This window comes from Rhinoraja longicauda, chromosome 2 (genome assembly GCF_053455715.1).
Source record: "Rhinoraja longicauda isolate Sanriku21f chromosome 2, sRhiLon1.1, whole genome shotgun sequence".
NCBI classification, from domain to species: Eukaryota; Metazoa; Chordata; class Chondrichthyes; order Rajiformes; family Arhynchobatidae; genus Rhinoraja; species Rhinoraja longicauda.
In genome coordinates this window covers 46,895,685-46,918,281 of record NC_135954.1, presented here as the reverse complement: position 1 = coordinate 46,918,281, position 22,597 = coordinate 46,895,685, and the positions used below count along the sequence as shown (strand labels likewise).

At 42.9% G+C, this 22,597-nt stretch overlaps 1 protein-coding gene across 1 annotated transcript in view; it reads right to left on the bottom strand.

Annotated features, from left to right (window-relative positions):
* Window positions 1-22,320, bottom strand: part of LOC144604267 (insulin-like growth factor-binding protein 4) — a 77,197-nt gene extending 54,877 nt beyond the window's left edge. Inside the window, exon 1 of the mRNA XM_078418511.1 lies at window positions 21,823-22,320. Within this exon, the coding sequence (XP_078274637.1) occupies window positions 21,823-22,171 (349 nt within the window). The 5' untranslated portion in view covers window positions 22,172-22,320. The remainder of the gene's footprint in view (window positions 1-21,822) is intronic.
* Between the last annotated feature and the right edge of the window lie 277 nt (window positions 22,321-22,597).

Genomic DNA, 22,597 nt, shown 5'->3' with positions numbered 1-22,597 from the left:
CGGCTCTCCCCTGTCAATTTTCCTAGTTACATCCTCAAAAAATTCCAGATTAGTCAAGCATGATTTCCCCTTCATAAATCCATGCTGACTCAGAACGATCCTGTTACTGCTATCCAAATGCTCCGCAATTTCGTCTTTTATAATTGACTCCAGCGTCTTCCCCACCACTGATGTCAGACTAACTGGTCTATAATTTCCCGTTTTTTGTCTCCCTCCTTTCTTAAAAAGTGGGATAACATTAGCTACCCTCCAATCCACAGGAAGTGATCCTGAATCTATAGAACATTGGAAAATGATTACCAATGCGTCCACAATTTCTAGAGCCACCTCCTTAAGTACCCTGAGATGCAGACCATCAGGCCCTAGGGATTTATCAGCCTTCATTCCCATCAGTCAACCCAACACCTGCCTAATGTGGATTTCCTGCCTAATGTGGATTTCCTTCAGTTCCTCCGTCACCCTAGGATCTCTGACCACTCGAACATCTGGGAGATTGTTTGTATCTTCCTTAGTGAAGACAGATCCAAAGTACCAGTTCAACTCGTCTGTCATTTCCTTGTTCCCCATAATAAATTCCCCTGCTTCTGCCTTCAAGGGACCCGCATTTGCCTTCACTATTTTTTTCCTCTTCACATACCTACGACGAGGGAGAAGGGAAAATCGGAAGTCAACAACGAGGGGACATAGATACAGGGTAAGGGGAGGGAGGTTTCGGGGGGATGTGAGAAATAACTTTTTCACCCAGAGGGTGGTTGGAGTCTGGAACTCACTGCCTGGGGTGGTGGTGGAGGCGGGAACACTCACAACGTTTAAGAGGCATTTGGATGGGCACTTGAAATGCTACAACATTCAGGGCTACGGTCCAAATGCGGGAAAATGGGATTAAAATTAGACTGTGTTTGGTAACGGGCGGCGCAGACACGATGGGCCGAAGGGCCTCTTTCTGTGCTGTAGGACTCTATGACTCTATGACTCTAAAAAAGCTTTTACTATCCTCCTTTATATTATTGGCTAGCTTACCCTCGTACCTCACCTTTTCTCCCCGTATTGCCTTTTTAGTTATCTTCTGTTGCTCTTTAAAAGAGTCCCAATCCTCTGGCTTACTACTCTTCTTTGCTATGTTATAGTTCTTCTCTTTTATTTTTATGCTGTCCTTGACTTCCCTTGTCAGCCACGGGTGCCTCTCACTCCCCTTAGAATCTTTCCTCCTCTTTGGGATAAATTGATCCTGCAACTTCTGCATTATTCCCAGGAATACCTGCCATTGCTGTTCCACCGTCTTCCCTGCTTGGGCCTCCTTCCAGTCAATTTTGACCAGCTCCTGCCTCATGTCTCTGTAATCCCCTTTGCTATACTGTAATACTGACACTTCCGATTTTCCCTTCTCCCTCGCAATTTGTAGAGTAAAACTTATTATATTATGATCACTGCCTCCTCATAGCTCTTTTATCTCGAGTCCCCTTATCAGATCAGGTTCATTACACAACACTAAATCCAGAATTGCCTTCTCCCTGGTAGGCTCCAGTACAAGCTGTTCTAAGAATCCATCTTGGAGGCACTCCACAAACTCTCTTTCCTGGGGTCCATTACCAACCTGATTTTCCCAGTCTACCTGCATGTTCAAATCTCCCATAACCACTGTAGCATTACATTTGCGACAAGCCAATTTTAGCTTTTGATTCAACTTGCACCCTATGTCGAGGCTACTGTTTGGGGGCCTGTAGATAACTCCCATTTTTACCCTTACAATACCTCATTTCTATCCATATTGATTCTACATCTCCTGATTCTATGTCACCCCTTGCGAGGGAGTGAATATTATTCCTTACCAACAGAGCGACCCCTCCCCCTCTGCCTACCTGTCTGTCTTTTCTATACATTGCGTACCCCTGAATATTCAGTTCCCAGCCCTGGTCCTCTTGTAGCCATGTCTCTGTGATACGATAGACTTAGACGGATATAGGCCAAATGCTGGCAGTGGGACTAGTTAGATGGGACATGTTGATCGGCATGGGCAAGTTGGGCCAAAGGGCCTGTTTCCAAGCTATATGGTTCCATGGCTCTATTGTGGAGTTATTAAGTGGAATGTCGTCTTAGGCTGCAGAGTAATATTGATGTCATAGTGAGTTGGGCTTAAATGGCAAATGGAGTTTAATCCAGATACTGAAAATGATGCATTTTGAAAATTCTAGTGAATACATTAAATACTATGAATACATTGTCTGTCCATTTCCTCCTGACCCACTGAATTCCTCCAACACTTTGTAGTTGCTCAAGATTCCAGCATCTGCAATTCCTTGTTTTTCCATAAGAAAGATGTGACTGCGCTGGAGAGGTTGCAGAGAAGATTCATCAGGATATCGCCTGGAATACAGCAACTCAGTTATGAGAAGAGACTAGAGACGTTATATCTGTTTTTCCTGGAATGGACAAAGTTAAGATGGGACATGATAACTGGAATGAGCTGCTGGAGGATCTGGTTGAGGCAAAAACAGTCACAATATGTAAGAGACATTTGGATGTATTTGAATGAGCTCGGCATAGTTGGATATGGAATTAATGCAAATAGGTAAGATAGTGAGGCAGAGAAACATAGAAAACATTGAAAATAGGTGCAGGAGGAGGCCATTTGGCCCTTCAAGCCAGCACCACCATTTATTGTGATCTATCAGTAACCTGTGCCTGCCTTCTCCCCATATCCCTTGATTCCACTAGCTCCTAGAGCTCTGTCTAACTCTTTTAAATTCATCCAGTGAATTGCCCTCCACTGCCATAATGGCTGACCCAGACTCGTTTATGCACTGTACAACTCTATGATGATGACACCTTCGACAATGCTTCCCTAATCTGTTTAGTTTGTGTAATCCAGAAATGCTTAGTGATCAATTGATATGCATCCTTGTCTTTTGCATTCTATCAGTAAGCATCAGTCATTTGCATTCATTTCACCCTTATCGACTAGTCTTACTGCTTTTAGCAGCTCATGTAATTGTGATGCCAGATCCACCTGCTATTTTATCCCGTGTAGTTTTTAATCTTGAAATAATTGGTTTCTTGGTTCGTCAAATCAAAATTACTGGGTTTTCTGGTTTCATTTGACTTACTTTGCCAGCAAATGGACCACTCTGCCAAATGTTTTATTGCTCTGCTTTCGATTTATTTCTAGGTATCACAAAATGCTGGAGTAACTCAGCGGGTCAGGCAGCATCTCAGTAGAGAAGGAATGGGTGACTTTTCGGGTCGAGATCCTTCTTCAGACTGATGTCAAGGGAGGGGGCGAGACAAAGAAAGGATGTAGTTGGAGATAGGAAGACAGTGGGAGAACTGGGAAGGGGGAGGGGAAAGAGAGGGACACAGGAGCTAACTGAAGTTGGAGAAATCAATGTTCATACCGCTGGGGTGTAAGCTGCCCAAGCAAAATATGAGATGCTGTTCCTCCAATTTGCAGTGGGCCTCACTATGACAATGGAGGAGGCCCATGACACAATGGAGGAGGCCCATGACACAATGGAGGAGGCCCATGACAGGCATTTTGTGATACCTTCGATTTGTACCAGCATCTGCAGTTATTTTCCTACACAACTTGATTTATTTCTATGCATTTTCAGCAATATCTCACGATTTGATATTTTGCTCAGATTCCCAATTTCTTTTGGCATGCAGTGAACAGCAGAAGTCTCAGCGGGGGATCCTTTTTGAACACTGCTGACCAGTTACAAATAATCTGAGAAACATCCCTCACCTCTAAGGACACAAAGGGCTGTAGAAACTCAGCGGGTCAGGCAGCATCACTGGAAAACATGGATAAGTGACGTTTCGGGTTGAGACCCTTCTTCAACATGTAACGTCACCTATCCATGCTCCCCAGAGATGTTGCCTGTCCTGCTGAATTACTCCAGCACTTTGTGTCCTTTTGTGTATTAACCAGTATCTGCAGTTCTTTGTTTCTACATAACATAACATAACATAACATAACATAACATAACAACACTTTATTGTCATTCGGCACAACACCGAACGAAATTTCAGTAGTCAAAAGAAAAGAACACAGGACACCCGACCCCAACACAAACATCCATCACAGTGACTCCAAACACTCCCTCACTGTGATGGAGGCAACAAAACTTCCCCTCTCTTCCCCCCGCACCCACGGACAGGCAGCTCGACCCCTACCGAGGCAACCGACACGCACAGCCCCCGCAAGAGGATGGAAGGCCCCGCGGCCGAGCCGCCCCGGGCACCGAAACGTCCCGCGGCCGCACCGGGCGATGTTAAGTCCAGCGGCCGAGCCGCACCGGGCACCGAAACGTCCCGCGGCCGAGCCGGACCGGGCACCGAAACGTCCCGCGGCCGAGCCGCACCGGGCGATGTTAAGTCCAGCGGCCGAGCCGCACCGGGCACCGAAACGTCCTGCGGCCGAGCCGCGCTGGCGATGTTAATTCCAGCGGCCGAGCCGCGCCGGGCAATGATACGTCCCGCGGCCGAGCCGCACCGGGCACTGAAACGTCCCGCGGCCGAGCCGCACCGGGCACTGAAACGTCCCGCGGCCGAGCCACGCTGGCGATGTTAAGTCCAGCGGCCGAGCCGAGCCGCGCCGGGCACTGAAACGTCCCGCGGCCGCACCGGGCGATGTTAAGTCCAGCGGTCGAGCCGCACCAGGCACTGAAACGTCACGCGGCCGAGCCGCGCCGGCGATGTTAAGTCCCGCAGCCGAGCCACGCCAGGCGATGGAAGGCCCTGCGGGCGAGCTGCGCCCCGGGGAAGAGACCTAATAAAAGAAAGGTTTCCCCCCGCCCCACCCCACCCCACCCCACCCACACCCACCCTCACACCCTGACCACACATACAGAGCCAAAAACAGAAACAAAAACCATCCCAACACCGTCACAAACAAAAAAAAGAAAAAAAGACAACAGACTGCCAGAGAGCCGCAGCCGTTAGGCGCAGCCAACTCCTCCCATCCCTCACCTCTACATTCTATCCATTTTTAAAATATCTTTAAAAGTATTCCTCTACCTGTCGCTTAATCCTGCAAACCCAACTGTTTATTACGACTCTCCAATATAACACTTTATTTGCTAGAAATCCATGTAAATCCATTCACTACTTTGCCCTTATCTACACCTTTACTGATTTCTATTCTGAAATCAGAATAGTTGGTTAAGCATAATTTCCTTTTAGAAATCCAAACCGTAATTTCATTACTCGGACTCAAAATTGTTTGTAGGTGTATTTTGAAGTGAAAGACATTTTCTAACATCTTTCCTGAAGTTAATCTAATTTTCTGTGTTAAATTTTATCTGTCTTCTCAAACATAATGATCACAGGAACTGTTTGCGAGTATTCTTGAACTTAATCTGTTGGATTAGTTATCTATTGCCTGGTATCTCTGAGTATCCATGAAGACCAAAGATTGTTATGTTTGCTCATCTTATCAGGTGTCTCTTTAATTGTTGTTACACCCCTATTGACTTCTTCAGCTGTTGTCATGTCCTCCCTAAGAATAAAAACTGAGCTAATGTCTCCTTGCAGTTTCATTATCATTTCAGGATTATAGCACGTTTTGGAGACACCAGAAACTGCAGATGCTGAAATTTTGAGCTAAAACAAATTGCTGAGGGAAGTCAGTGTGTCAGGCAGCATCTATGGAGGTAAATGAACAGGTGTCATTTTGGATCAGGACCCTTCTTCAGACTAAAGTTTGAAGAAGGCTCCCGACCCAAGTTTGAAGAAGGGTCCTAAACTGAAACATTGCCTATCCATATCCTCCAAAGATGCGGCCTGACCCGCTGAGTTACTCCAGCACATCGTCATTTATGCACAATTCTGGCATCTTTAGTTCCTTTCGTCTACGTTTTTTTGTTTACCCCATAAAGACTTAATTTCTCCTTTCTCCTTTTATGACTTGTGCACTTATGAACCTATTCACTATTCTTTTTTAAAGTTTTTAATGCCTTCATTTCATGTAACATCATCCGCTATGGTCTTCACAGTGAGATGTTCTTCAAGTGAATGGTCCAATCTTCACTGAACTTTGGGTGCAGTGATGATCCCAAAAAGCATCCTCAGCCACTAGGTCTGCTCTTAGATAAACACTGTTGAGTTTTATTTGCCAAAACACATTCTTGACATCAAGCTGAAGGAAGATGTTTGCTCTACTTAGATCTGGCAGGATAATGTTCAAGTGTCTTCTTCATTAGATAAGGCTCCTTTCCAATGCTTTATTCAACTCCTATGGAACTAAACCTCTAAACTTGTACACACCAAGCAGAAGGAATGATGATCTTTGTCTCCATTAGTCTTTCAAGTTCAGTTTTCATTTTCTCTCTGACAACTGCAGGAACACGTATCGGAGGATGTAATACCAGCTGCATGTGCTTATTTCGCCGTGGATGGTGTTCTTCCTCTAGCTTTATAGTTGTTTCACGCAGATCTGCAAATTCATCAAGCAACTGTTTCTCGTTGGGTGAAGAACTTGCATGTGTGGTAGCCTGCACTCTAGTCATGTTCTCTGCCTGTGCTGTTATCACTTCCATTTGCTGCACTGTGCAGCTAGCAAGGATTGGCAAACAGTGCTTCTCATGTACAACAAACTCTACTCTCCACTTCCTTCTATTTTTGGGATATTCCATTTTCAGCTTGTATTTCCCCTGTGGCCTTATATTTGTATATATCTCCACGTGTGTTTCTTTGAATCTCCTAGGAATGATTTTTCTTGTTGTATTAATGTCTCTTAAAACTGTATCTCCCTCCCTTCAATACATTTGCCAAGAGTTATCGAAACCAGGCTAAATCTAGCCAGTACTCAGTCATACGCACATCGACAGCCCATTCTAGCAAATGAATCCTAAATCTCAAGCTCTATCTCCTGTCGTGCTTCATGTAGCATTTCTCAACAGCGTCAATAGTTCAAGCAAAATCACACTGAAAACTGTTATAACAAGCCTAAAATGCATTGTAACACCAGAGTATATTACGTTCAAAACACAAAGTGTTAGACTAACTCAGCAGATAAGGCAGAATTGGCAATATTTCAGGTCGGGATCCTTCTTTAGACCCAGACAGCCATTGTCATAGAGTCATAGAGTCATACAGCATGGAAACAGGCCCTTCAGCCCAACTTGCCCACATTGACCAACCTGTCCCATCTACACTAGTCCCATCTGCCTGCGTTTGGCCCATATCCCTCCAAACCTGTCCTATCCATGTACCTGTCTAATTGTTTCTTAAATGTTGCAATAGTCCCTGCCTGAACTATCTCCTCTGGCATCGTGTTCCAAAACCCTCCACCCTTTGTTTGAAATTGTATTATCTTGTCACTACTAGTTCTTGTCACTACTAGTAAAGCATCACTTGTCAAAATCTTGGCCTGGGTGGAGGGGATTAAGTGGGGGAGGCTGGATCCTCAGTTAATTTTGTTATTTCAGTTATTTACAAGTCTGTAACCGGTTCTGCATCTTAGTAATACCCAGTAATACTTAGTAGGCCCAGAAATGCCTCGCACATGCCATTCTTGCATTACCATGAGGTGGGGCTAGATGGCGCACATCCCCCACTGCACTGTTTTGTGAATTGAGACATGAGGCACTAGAGACTAGAGAGGCTGGAATCTTGAGCAAAACAAAGGTGCTGGAGGGACTCAGCAGGTCAGGTAGCATCTGTGCAGGGAGTGGACAGGGGATGTTTTGGGTCAGGACCAACGTCACTTGTCCATTCTCTCCACAGATGATGCCTGACATGCTGAATTTTTCTGGAACTTTATCTTTTGCTGTTTCTTGAGATGAAGTCTCTTCCACTATCATTATGGTTTCACCATTTTTTTCTGATGTGCATATGACAATATTAAAAGTCCAGTCAAAAGTGATGAACCTAGTGACTGCAGATGCTGGTTGACAAAAAAAGACACAAAGCCGCAGAAGTAACTGAGCATCTCTGGAGAACATGTATGGGTGACATTTTGGGTTGGGACCCTTCTTCAAACTGATTGTGGTAGGGAGGGGCAAGAGAAAGCTGGAAGAGAGGAGGGGTAGGACAAAGCCTGGCAAGTGATTGGTGGATAGAGGTGAGGGAGGGTTTTATAGGCAGATGGTTGGAGGTTTCATCGAACATTTGCGGTCGGTCCACAAGGCCTACTAGATCTCCTGGTTGCTAACCATTTTAATTCCCCGACTATTCCCATTCCTATACTGACATTTCTGGTCTGGAATTTCTCCATTGACAGAGTGAGGCCACATGCAAACTGGAGGAATACTCTTCATATTCCCCTTGGGCAGTTTATAACCTAACGATATGAATATTGAATTTTCCAATTTTTGGTAACAAACCTACAAAATCGCCTGACCTTCCCCTCTCCTGTCCCCGTCCCCCCCCCACCTCCGTCTATTCCCTTTGCCCCACATAGATCGGCGCCCATTTCTCTCCTCCCCCTATCCTTTACACCTATATTCCTTTCTCTGGCTTCACAATTTCCAACTCTTCTATCTTTATCTGACACCTTTTGTCTTTTCATCTGTTGCCTTTGTCCAATCATCTGCCTATCAAACTCAGCCCTTTCTTTTTTTTCAATCAAATGTGGTGTATGCAGAATACCAATGTAAATGATGTTTTTGAAGGGGGAACTGCGAAGAGCTCGATATCATGGTTTACACATATATCAGAAGATAATATGTATAATATGGAATTACTAACTATAACATCCTGCTGACCCATTTAGTTCTAGATGCTTCCCTTCTTACCCACATGGATCTGCACAACCTTTCTACCTTCCAAGCACTTCTCAGACCCTCATCAAAAACATCTCTTACTTTGGTACTCTGAAAACACCACATTTCACTGAACTTTTAATAACAGTTTTTCTTTGTATTCCGATAGCTCTTAGATGGTGTGAGATGAAAGCTTCAGATGTAAGTACTGAGGACACGCCTGAAGTATATAAAATTATGAGAGGCATGGACTTAGTAGTCAGTTGGAACCTTATTTCCAGGGTGGCAATAACAAAGACTGCAGCCATAACTTTAAGGTGAGATTTGAGAGGAGATTTGAGTGGCTAGTTATTTACACAGAGAGTTTTGGGGGGCTGAAATGTACTGCCAGAGGTGGTAGTGGAAGCAGTTTCAATGGTGGCATTTAAGAGGCTTTTAGATATTGACATAGAGCTGCAGGGAATGGGGTGATATGGATCACATGCAGGCAGAGGAGCCACAGTTTAAGAATAAGGGGTAGGCCATTTAGAACGGAGATGAGGAAGAACTTTTTCAGTCAGAGAGTGGTGAAGGTGTAGAATTCTCTGCCTCAGAAGGCAGTGGAGGCCAGTTCGTTGGATGCTTTCAAGAGAGAGCTGGATAGAGCTCTTAAGGATAGCGGAGTGAGGGGGTATGGGGAGAAGGCAGGAACGGGGTACTGATTGAGAGTGATCAGCCATGATCGCATTGAATGGCGGTGCTGGCTCAAAGGGCTGAATGGCCTACTCCTGCACCTATTGTCTATTGTCTATTGTCTATTAGTTTAACGGCATCACATTCAGCACAGACGTTCTGGGCTGAATGCCTGTTCCTGTGCTGCACTGTTTTATGCTCTATTTTCGATAGCAAAATTAGATACCTCATTCTTGTAAACTCCAGCACATACACACCTCGTTGAACCAATCTCTCCTTATTGGACAAAAATGTCCATGCCAGGAATCAGACTGGTAAATCTTTGTTGCACCGTTTCTTGATCTATATAGATTCTTTGGTACAGAGACCAAAACTGCATAAACTAGTTTAGATGCGGTCTCACCAAGGTCTAGTATTTTTGTAGTAAGCCATACTTGTTCCTGTGTTCAAAACCTCTTACAATGAAGGTCAACATACTGTTTGACTTCCTCACTGATAGCAGGCACCTGCTTGTTTGCTTTCAGTAATGGTTAAAAGGGTTCCCAGATTCCTTTGTACATGAACATTTCCCCATCTATCATCATTGAAGCCATGCTCTGCCTTTGTGTTCATCCTGCTGAAGTAGATAACTGCTCGGAAAACTCAGGAAGTTTATCAAACATGACTTTCCTTTCATAAATCCTTGTTGACTTTGTCTAATCCTGGTGCTATATTTGAAGTGTCACGTTATCACATTCTTCTTGATAAACCTTAGCGTTTCCCCCATGACTGTTGTTAAACTAACTAGTCTGTAGTTCCCTGTTTCCTCTCTTTTTGTCATTTTTTAAAGTGAAGTTGCATTTGCCACCCTCTAGTTGGCAAGAATAATCCACAATCGGTCAAATTATAGACATAACAACCAAAAACATGAAATATTTCTATGGCTACCCCTTTCCATACACTGGGGTGCAGATTGCCATGTCCTAGTGATTTACTAGCTTACAGTCGCAATAAATTGTACATTACTTTTTTTTTGCTAATACTAATTTACATTTAATTCTTTCTTGTTTTTTGACTCTTGGTTCTCTAGTAATTCTTTCTTGTTGATTGGTTCTTGGTTCCCTTTCTGGTAAACTATGTGTGTCTTTTGCAATGCAGTCATTACCAAATTATTAATTTAATCGCACTGCCACTTCATTATTTTCATTATATATTATCTCATTTGTGATTGTAAAGGACCTACATGAGTCACCAATAATATTTTTTTATTACATAGTTATAGATGCTTTTAGAATCTGATTTACTCACAGACACCAGTTTTACTCTCCTAACCAATCTCTTGGTCCTTTTTTACTGAAATGTAAACTGTTCCTATCCCCAGGCTTGCCACTTTCTCTGGCAACATTATAGGCCTTCTTTTGGATCCAACACAATTGATTCGTTAGCCAAAGTTGGGTCAATTTTCTTTTGTATGTTTGTGCCAGAAATATTGAGTAACTATTGAAATTCCTGCATTCATTCCTTGAATATTAGCGTTTGTCTATTCACTGTCTTGTGTTCAGTGAAATTCCCTAATCTATTACATCCAACTCTCACCTCATACCTTCTGAACAAATGTTTCCTTTGTTTAAATTAAGGATCCATGTTTTGAATTGAACTACTTCACTCTTCATCTCAGCAAAGAATCTTTAGGGGGGACCTCATTGAAATCCAGAATAGTGAAAGGCTTGGATAGAGTGGATGTGGAGAGGATGTTTCCACTAGTGGGAGAGTCTAGGACTAGAGGTCATAGCCTCAGAATTAAAGAACGTTCTTTTAGGAAGGAAATTAGGAGACATTTCTTTAGTCAGAGTGTGGTGAATCTGTGAAATTCTTTGCCACAGAAGGCTGTGGAAGCCAAGTCAGTGGATATTTTTAAGGCAGAGATAGATAGATTCTTGATTAGTACAGGTGTCCGAGGTTATGGGGAGAAAGGAGGAAAATGGGGTTGGGAGGGAGAGATAGATCAACCATGATTGAATAGCGGAGTAGACATGACCTTATGACCTTGATGGGCTGAATGGCCTAATTCTGCTCCTACAACTTATAAACTTCCCCAAAGAATCTGCATGACAAGATTATTATCTAACCTTTCTCATTGCATGGTACCCTGTCTGGGATAGCCAGTTTCCTTGTTAGCTTATCAATGTCTTGGTCGATAAACATCCTATACACAACTCAGGAATTGTTCTTCCATGGTGGATGAAGTTCCACTGCACTATCTCAGTGACAAACAAAAATGGACTTTGTATAGGTTGTACTGCATACCTCGGCTTGCACTATTATGCTCCGGTTGCCGAATAATACTGATAGTTTATTGTATTAGACACAAATTACTGGAGCAACTCTGCAGGACGGGCAGCATTTATGGAGAGAAGGAATGGGTGATGTTTCGGGTCGAGACCCTTCTTCAGACTGCTTTTAAATTATTCTGTTCTGTATTGGAAAGAGGGAGGTGGGGGGGGGGGGGGGTGGGTGGAGGGGATGGTGAAGACACGACAACGGTGGGGGTTGGAGTTGGAGGATGGCAGGTGAGTACACGGAGGCTGAATCGAGGTCTGGTGAGGGAATGGTGGGTGTTCAGAGAGGAGGGGGGCATGAGGACTATTGTATGGTTGGGGAGTAGCTGGGGCCACCTGGTTAAAAGAGGGGGAAGGGGAAGACCCAGTGGAACCCCCACTAAGGTTCCCTGTAGGAGGGGGGGAGCAGTAGGCCCCAGCAGATTCAGATCATGTGCAGGCTATGGGCCTGGTGCTGAGCCTGGAAATCAGGTAAGGCAACCTGCCCTCCTCCAACCCCAAACCCCACACTTGTCATGTCTTCGCCATCCCCCCTGACCTCCCCCTTCCCAATACGGAACGGAATAATTTAAAAAGCAGTCTGAAGAAGGGTCTCAACTCGAAACGTCACCCATTCCTTCTCTCCAGAGATGCTGCCTGTCCCACTGAGTTACTCCACCATTCTGTGTCTATCTTCAATTTAAACCAGCATCTGCAGTTCCTTCCTACACAGTTTATTGTATTATTGTTTATTGTGTATTTATTTATTTATTTATTTATTTATTGTGATTCTGTTAATGTGCCTGTCAAGATGCAACAAGCAAGATTGCCATTGTTCTGTTCCCAGTGCTGATGATAACTAAACTGTTTCGAACAAAACACAAATAGCCGTAGCTCAGCTGGTCAGGCAACATTAGTGGAGGAATAGTTAAGATATGTTTCAGGTCAGGACCTTTCTCCAGACTGATTGTAGCTTGGGGGAGGAAAACTGGAAAAAAAGGTGGAGGCAGGACAAATCCTGGCAAGTGATGGGTGGGTATAGGTGAGGTGGGTTTGGTTGGCAGGCAGGTCTCTTCATCTCTAGCCTTTGTCCACACATCTGCCAATCGCCCCCCACCTGTATCCACCTTGATTGCAAGGGTTTATCCCACTACCACCTCTTTTCAAGCTTTCTCCCCACTACTACATTCATTCTGAAGAAGGGTCCCGACCCAAAACGTCTCCTATCCATTCCCTCCAAAGTTCGTGTTTTGCTCAAGATTCCACCATCTGCAGTTTCTGGTGTCTCCACTCTTGACTCTCTTGACAATATTATTTCTAACTTGGTTTGACTGAAGACTAAAGTCACCCATGAATACCCTTATTATATGTACCCCTAATTTCCTGTCTGATGCATCGGCTACATTACTATGATAGTTTGGAGAATTAAAGACAACTTCCCCCAATGTTGTGTGTTCAATCTTTTCTGCCCAGTGCTTTTTGGATCCATTGAGCTATAAAGCTGTCAACAAGGTCCAAGCTAACTTGTCAAGATGTAAAATGGAGTATTGTGAAAGTCCTGAATGAGCAGATCATGTAGCAGAACAACATTCGACATCTGATAGCAATCCAGCAAACCTATTTACGCAGGCAAATTTGAAAAACACATTTATGGACTCTTATAAACCAGCTGTGTTATAATCCTATGTTGTGCTGAACACACAAAAAATTCAACTCTGCAAACTTTACATTGCAAGTTCTACAAGTGCAAATGGAGGAAACATACTAATGCATTATTTATGGTCAAAATGTGACCCGGCTTCAGAGTGGCATTGTAAGATGTTTACGTTTAGGTTTAGTATTGTCACGTGTATCGAGGTACAGCGGAAAGCTTTGTTTTGCTTGCAAACCAATCAAATCAGTTAACATTATACAGAAATACAATTAAGCCAAACTCAAGTACAATAGGTAGAGCGAAGGGAAACATACAGAGTGCAAAATAGTCAGAATAGTTCCCAGCTTCTTGGCATAATCACTCCAGAGCCAGCAGCATCACAGACCTAATTATATACCATCCCTTCACTTAATTACCTCTGAGCTGGGTCTACATTCAACTGCCCCATTAACATTAAGAACAAAGTGAAATTAAACAGGCAAAAGAAATCTTGAAAGCTAGTAATCTTTTCTTATACTGTAAGTGGCACTGAACAATTAATATTGGATGTAATGAAAAATGCACGTGTTGAATTGCCCTTGTTGTCGAGGAGATGAACCCATAGGGTAAGAGCTTTCCACAGATTGTGTTGGTGTATCTGCTGGCTGATATCTAGTGATATCTGTGGAGCCCACAGTAGAAATCTTATGCCTGATGACTTGTCTACAGGAAACGTGTCAATTGAGATTGCGGGGGATATAAAACAGCAACTTGTATCCTGAGGGAAATTTAAAATTGGAATGGTTTAGTTTAATGGCTAACTGAGGTAGACAAGATGTGGTGATGATTAACCAGGAGTATGCGGAATTCCTGAGTTTGAACTGGAAAGAAGAAATAAATTAACCCTTTCTCATTTTCTTGCTGACTGGAAACATTCATTTCATAAACGTGCACGACAAATACATTTTGAAAGTCTAAAAGCTTGCTCCATATGCCGTCCACATTTCTAATGACCGGAAGAGTTTAAGGAAGAGCAGGATAAGAGCAGACTCATTGCAGGTTCATGCAACCAGAGCCCAGCTGGCCTGACTCACTTTAGACAGTGTGATGATTGGGGTTTTTCAGCAAAAAACGCATTTAAGTTAGCAGGAGACTTTTGAAGAATGACAGTGTTAAACATAAAAATAAAAGCATGAAAAGCATAATACTGAATAAATAACCTTAGTTGCCAAACCTATTGCATTTTATTACAATTGCTCACACAGCCAAAATAGTGACTGCGGCTGATATATGTGATGAACATACAAAGGCAGCACTGTGTTGTGGAGGATGAAATTGGCCTTGAGAAGTTGTGTATGACAGGCAAGTAGTTTGGTTTAGAGATATAGCGTGGAAACAGGCCCTTCAGCCCACTGTGTCAGTGCCAACTGGTGATTCCCCGCATACTGACACTATCCTACACACTAGGGATAATATACAATTTTACCAAAGCCAAATTAACCTACAAACCAGCCTTGTCCCTGGAGTGAGGATGGAATACCAAAAAGCTCAGCAAAAGTTAAGAGTGAACTGGAATAAAAATATGTAATCTGTTTCATCAGAAATCCAGTTTTTATACATGCAACATAATGTGCAGGGGGCTCTTTAAGCACTTCGTCATCTTTCTTTTCAATCCATGCAATTTGTAAAAATAAATAAATACTTACTTTCACAGAGCATGTTGCCTGCAAGAGACCTTCAATAATATATTTATACCTCAACTACAAAACTAAGATTACCTGGCCAGTATCACAGTTGGCTCAGATGCTCCATTCAATTATGGCAGTGAATGCACTGTAAAAAAACACCATTACTTGTAAAACACAAAATGCTGGAGGAACTCAACAAGTCAGGCAACATCTGTCGAGGAAATGGACAGATGACATTTCGGGTCGGGGCTAAATTGCTTTTGATATTCTGCAGCCATGCATGGTGTTTTGCCTGTTTTTCTTTCACCATTGTGTTGGAAAGTGAAGGAGACCATTTGCTTTTTTCAGGATCCATTTCAGTGTAATTGGACATTTGTCAAACTGAATGCAAAATGAACAGAACCATAAAGCTAAAATGACTGATTTTCATTGTGACATTAACACACCTTTCATTCTCACAGTCTTCCAATGAACTGCAGCAGAAATGACCACATGGGAATCAGGACCCTTTCCATACACCCAATCAAAAATAACCCTGTGAAAAACATGCTCTTACCGAAAGCTGTTGACAACAGTAAAGGACAGATTGTTTCGTGTTTACTGGCAGGAGACATTGGGAAAGCCACTATGTGAAAACCAGATGACATGGGACTAAAAGCGATGGAAATCGTGCACTTGAAATGGCTTAAAGTTAATTGGAAGATGAGACAGTGTCAAGAAAATTCTTGCCCAGCTTTTTCTTAAATTTCTCTTGCTGATAGTTAATATTTTTGCAACTGACCAGAAATAAATACATTTCCATTTGCTATCACGTATGTTTTTAGTTCTTTCAGTAGAATAATCTTTACTCCAAATAAATGAGAACTTAGTGGAGAATTATAACTTTAGTATATGTAGTACATCAAAGACACCTTGATGAACTCTATTCAAATCCAATAAAACAATGGATATTAGTAAGATCACTTAATAATAAGTTCCACGCAAAAATTCCTCCTAGTATTTTACCCATTATGTCTAAGTTGGGCCAAAGAGTCCGTTTCCACACTGTATGACTCAATGACTCTATGACCACGTGAGCTTTCTGGGGTGCTCCAGTTCCCTCTCACATTCCAAAGACGTGCAGGTTTGTAGGTTAATTGGCCTCTGTAAATTGTCCCTAGTGAGTAGGATGCAAAAGTGAGATAACATTGAACTAGTGTATGTGTGATTGATGGTCAGCATGGACTCGGTGGGCCGAAGGGCCTGTTTCCAGACTGTATCTGTATACTCAACTATTTAATTGGTACACTAAACACGTGGTACACATAGTGTTTGCAAAAAATAGTGAAATTGGCCAAAGGTATGTTAAACAGCATAATGATGTGCCACCGCATGAATCATGAACCTGTGAAAACTGGGAACTGCATGAAAAGCTCCTAAATGTTACATCGTTGCTGTTCTGATTGCTAGGAAAGAACACTCCCCTGGGCAGTCATGGAATTGAGGGAAGAGATAGTGAATAGAGATCATGTAGATCTGTGAGTGTGCCCCCACGCTCCATTTGATTGTCCATTCTGAGCAAGCCCCTTGTCATTAGTGGCCCTACATCAGGATCATTTAGTTTAATTTAATTTATTGTAAGATGCAGCATGGAACCACGATCCTTTGGCCACCGAGTGCACCACTGATAACCCATTCGCACTAGTTCCATGTTATCCCATTTTCCCATCCACTTCCGACACATTAGGGGCAATTTACACAGGCCAATTAACCTACAACTAGCACGTCTTTGAGAAGTGGGGTGCGGGAGAAACCGGAGGAAACCCACATGGTCAAAGGGAGAATGTGCAAAATAAAGGGAGAATGTGCAAAATCCATACATTGAATAAAATCATGGTTGCTCCAGTCTTTAGGGCATCATAATGGTACGACAGTGGAGTTGCTCCCTTGCAGCGCCAGAGACCGGTTTAATCCTGACAATGGGTGCTATCTGCATGGAGTTTGCACATTCTCCCTGTGACCGCGTGGATTTTCTCTGGGTGTTCCGGTTTCCTCCCACACTCCAGACGTACAGGTTTGTTTGTAGGTTAATTGGCTTCTGTAAAGTTGTTAAATTATTGCTAGTGTATAGGGCAGTGTTACTGTACGGGGTGATCACTGGTCAGCACGGACTCAATGTGCAGAAGGGCCTGTTTGTGTGCTGTATCTCTAATGTCTAAAGTAAAAATAATCTATCCGCATCGCAATATGTTGTTCCTTAAGCAGGAGTTCCAAACCTGCATGCAGTACTCCATCTTGCTAGCTCTGTACTTTTATTCTCCATACCTTTTGCTGCAAAGGCTGACATCCCATTTGCCTTCCTCATTATCTACGGCATCTGCATCCTAACTTTTTATGGTTCATACACTGGGACCCACGGATTCCTATGTGTCTCACAGTCACATTCCAACTATACAAAAGAACCACTAGGGTCTGAGGATCTGACAGATTTTACATATTTGCCCACCAGCCATGAAGACACCTGCCAAAAGTTGACCAGCTTCTTTTTCAATGTGCATCTGTCATGTTGTTGGCACCAGGCTCCAGTTTGAACTCAGCTGACTGTGGGAAACTATGAGGAGATTCCTGCAATCGTAATCCTGCAGTGAAGTGAAGCAATGCTAGAAGAGCATGTTAGATGGCATGTTGTTTACTTTCCTTCAGGACCAGGAGCAAGTGTATACTCTGCATGATTGTAATCATGTATGTCTTATCTGATTATATTGGACTGCGTGCGAAACAAAGCTTTTCACTGTACCTTGGTAACTGTGACAATAATAAACCTAAACTAAAACACATAAAAATTCAGGAATTGCAAACCACAAACTCCTATCCTTCATGATTCCACAGGCTCCAACAGCAACCGCTCCTGAGGATAATTTACAGAAGCCAATTAATCTGCAAACGTGTACGTCATTGGAACGTGGTAGGAAACCAGAGCACCCGGGGAAAATGCATGCGGTCACACGGAGAGCGTACAAATTCTGTACAAACAACTTCCATAGTCAGTATAGTCAGTGTCAACTCTACACTTCCACGCCCTCATCTTCCGTCCGGGTACACCCGGGTAGTCCGTGTTACCACATGATGGCGGGAGCGGTCCCCAGTAGAGGTCTCTCTGTAAGAGAGTCCTCCCCCTTTACATTGGGGACCTGGGGTGGAGAGTGTTGCACAGAGCTGCGGCGTACAGCAGATATTTAAGTCGGTTCACAGACTCGCCAGCCGCCTGTCACTTCTACGGCAAGGAAGAGACCATGTTCCATGTGTACATGGAGTGTGAGAGGTTGCAGCCCCTGTTCGACTATCTGAAAGGGCTGCTCCCCAAGGTTTGGCTGCACTTGAGTCCCACGCTCCTGATATTTGGTCGCATGGTACAGAGGGGGGAGGGTCAGGTGCGAGGGGTGGGGGGGGTCTTCCTGTCGGTTTGCACCTGGACCTGGTCAAGATGGTCATTCACTGGTCCAGGCAGTGAGTAGTTGATAATCAAAGCCAGAGTCGACTGCCTGCCCCTCGTCCGGGCCTACGTCCATGCCTGCGTGTCCCTGGAGAGGGAGCACGCGATGTCCACGGGGATTCTGGAGGCCTACCGCGAATGCTGGTCGCCCCGGCGGGTCGAGTGCAGGGTTGATAAAGTTGACAATATTTTAATTTGATAACCGTTTTGTTTGTAAACTGCCAATATAGGCAGTCTTAATCTTGTTTCTACTCTGTGTTTGTTTTGAATAAAAGCATTTTGTATTATAAATAAAAATAGTGAGCATCAAACTCAGGTCTCTGGTGCCGTAAGGCAACAACTCCACATGTGCCACAGTGCCGCCCCAGGTCACGTATCTTCCCTCAGATTAAGGGCAAATTTAGTCAACAGGATTTAAATGGGACCAAGAATTAGCTCAAGAATGTTAATTTTCATTTCTGGGGCTGCAGGCATGTTTCCAATGGTGCCCGAGTTAAAAACAGGTCTCTCTGATCTTTATTCCCTCTGTTTTGTCTCTTTCTGTCTTAAAGTCATTAATCCTGAGGTTCTGTGCTCGGATCAGTCCTAAATCCTGACAAACTAATTATTCTTTATGTGTTGCATCAAAGAAAGTGACTCCAGGACAATTATAAATACTGGATCCGAAGCTTCTTTTATACATTGTCAGCCCACTTGGTGAGCTCCAGATTTACCTTTCCTTTGGAAGCAGACTGACTTGCTGAAATTTTCCAGCATTTTTTGTTTCTGCTATTATGCTTCTCTCATCTCTACAGGTTTTCCATCGGGTTTCACAGTTAGGGAATCAATAGTCAAATCAAGCAGAGTTTATTGTCGAATACTCAAACACGATGAGGTACAGGGACAATACTTTACAGGGACAATGAAAATTCTCGCTTGCAAAAACGGATACTTAAACTCACACAATGCATGAAACATAAATTATATGTAAATAATATTTAAATTAAACAACATAGTGAGAAGAGAAAGACCATTCAGAAATAGAACTTTTGTGCAAAACAATTAGAAAACCAGTCCATGGTAGTGCGATTGGCCCGCAGGGTTCCAATGCTGAGGTAGGTTAACGGTTGTGTAGGTCAGTTCAAGAACGTGTTAGTTGTAGGAAAGGAGCTGTTCCTGCTCCTCAGTCAGTTCAAGAACATGATAGTTGTGGGAAAGTAACTGTTCCTGAACCTCATGGTGTGGGACTTCCGGCTTCTGTACCTGTTGCTTAATGCCAGTAGTGAGAAGAGGGCATGGCCCGGATGATGGGGATCCTTGATGGTAGATGTTGCCTTCTTGAGACGGTGCCTCATATAGATGCTTTCAAAGGTGGGAACGGCTATGCCTATGATGGACCGGGCTGAGTCCACCACTCTCTGCAGCTCCTTGCATTCCTGTGCTTTGGAATTGCCATGCTGGGACATGATGCAACCAGTCAGGATACTTTCTACAATGCATCTCTGGAGGTTTGTTGAAGTATTTGGTGACATACTGAATCACTTTAAATTTCAGATTAAATTTCAGCCTACTTCATGATTACATGTATGTGTTGAGCCCTGGATAGTTAATCCGAGATGTTAATGCCCGGGAATCTGAAGCATGAATCCTACGTAAATTTTGCTCTCTGGATCTGGACCTTTCTAGCTGAGCACACTTTCAATTCCTTTCTTCCCTCTTGTCTAAGATCGCCTTAAACTGACCATAGCTAAACTGAAGAAGGGTCTTGACCCGAAACGTCACCCATTCCTTCTCTCCAGAGATGCTGCCTGTTCCGCTGAGGTACTCCAGCTTTTTGTGTCTATCTTCTGAGAATTCTGACTGCTTTAGCAAAGGGTTACTAATACATTAATGAGTCGTGCAAGAAGGTGAGAAATCACCAAGGCTCCTTTTAATCCCTGCTGATCGCAGATTGGTTATTCTTCAACCTGAATTTTTAAGGCGTCTGCACTTTCAAGTCTGCTTTAAGTCTGATTTAATCCCTTTTAAAACATCTCAACTCCAAATTTTGCTTTACTGCACTTTAAGCTCATTTTACAATCTTACTAACTGTGCACAACTTGATATTTTAAATATGTTATAGCATTTCTTTTCAGAGAGTTCATCACTATTAAAACAACCAACCAGGTTGTTTGGAGATCTTTGATTATTTGTTATCTCCCAACTCAAACCATGAGTGCGGTAGAACCACAAACTCTGAAATATCATATCTGCAAGTGAATTGCGATAATGTTTTCTGGGACTGAAAATAATTCTCCTTTGTGAGGGAAGTCTTTAAATCAGCATATTTTCATATTAAATACTGAAATTCGATAAAATGCTGGTGAATGTAATATTGTTTCAGCTGTCTGTGTACGGAGGGTGGGTTGAGGAATGGATAATACTATAACACAATTTGCTATGAGCAGAAACATGGTGCCGATCCTTCCTGATTATAAACAAGCTTTTCTGAAGCAGCGCAAACATCTGGCTCTAATTTGACTCCCCCCAAAGATCATAACTTTAAAACATGTGAAGAAAAAATGTCTGTTTTTCTTTCACTCTTTCATTTAGTATGCAGCTTTCAGTTTGTGGCACTGTTCCATGAAACATTCACACACAGGGAAAACTGTATGAGTGAACTTTACAAGTGTACTTAAACGGTGACAAGTGTGATACTGATTTCACTACCTGAGGGGGTAAAGATCAAATAAATCAGAAACATGACAGATATTGTTGCCACAAGCACAGGCGTAGATCATATCACACTTTCATTTGCATTTTAAACATTTTATAAATTAAAATGTTACTTTCTTTGTATGTTTGCTTTTTAACTAATTATACAACACTTGGTGTGAATATTTGGTATTGCATTCAGCAGAATTGAGACGAAGCCTGTGTGTACCAGGTCTTTGCTTTAATTCTGTTTGGAAAGTTCACTGGAATGCAGTAAATGAAGCATATATTAGAAGCATTGAAATAAGAAATTAATACAGTCTTTAAGCCAAACACTCTAAAGAGGGCAATAAACAGCCAGATAAAGGCTTCAAAAATTAGAAGAAATTCATAACATCTCTTTCAGGTTTTTACGATATACGCTAATGTTAAAATTATAACAAATTAGAAAAGTTTTGTGTGAAGGTGATTCTTTTACTTTTTGTACAAACCCTTTTTATTATATAAACATTTCAGGCAAGTAAACCAACTTTAGAGGCAAATACCTGGGTAACTGCACATTATCTTGATTTATTCTAACAATTATAGCAGAGGCAAATCAGTACTATTCATCAGCAAATAAATTATTTTGTGTTCGGTTAGTCTTTTCAGTCACCGTGTTATAAAAAGCATATTACATGATTACCTGTTTGTATTGATTGAATCCTTTCCACCTCAGCAATATCCATGCATATGCCACGTCCTTGCATGAGAGTCTCCAAAGGTTTGCTATCCACCAGCTGGGGGTAACAGCGGAGCCCGATCCCACAGCGTGCCGTGTACACCCCACAAGGCTGCCCTCTAGACAGTGCACACATCTGGCAGCAGCCACAACCTGGCTCCCTCACCATCTCTTCCGTGCACGTATTATCCACGGACGGGCAGTGCGCCAACCTTTCATCGGTGCAGGGCAAGCAACGGATCGGCCCGGCTGCCTCCAAGATCAATGGCGAAAGCAGCACAAGCAGAACGCTCAAATGCTTTAAAAGACACATCGAAACACAGAAAGTAAACGAGATTGGGAACAGAAGCGTGCTCACAATACCTAGCCACTCTGAGTGCAATCAGGATTATTTATACAATGGTTAGACTAGTTAGTGATAAATTCCAGTCAGGACGCTGATTAGCTATTCCTTACATGTGGGTGTAATCGTACAGCATGAAGTGGAAAAATACTTTCGCTGGGTCTTAAACACATAGTTGTACCAGTAGGAACTTGAAGAATTGGGTTACAGCCAAAACAACATAGTCGTGACTTGACATTCTATTTATCCGAAGAAGCAGATGGATATACAGTGATAACTTCATTACTTTTCCTGCAATAAATCTGCTCTCCCTGTATTTTACAGTGCAACATAAGCGAGGGGGAACATTAACACACCTTTGATCTGTACAAATCCTTCATTTGGTGAAGAAAACTG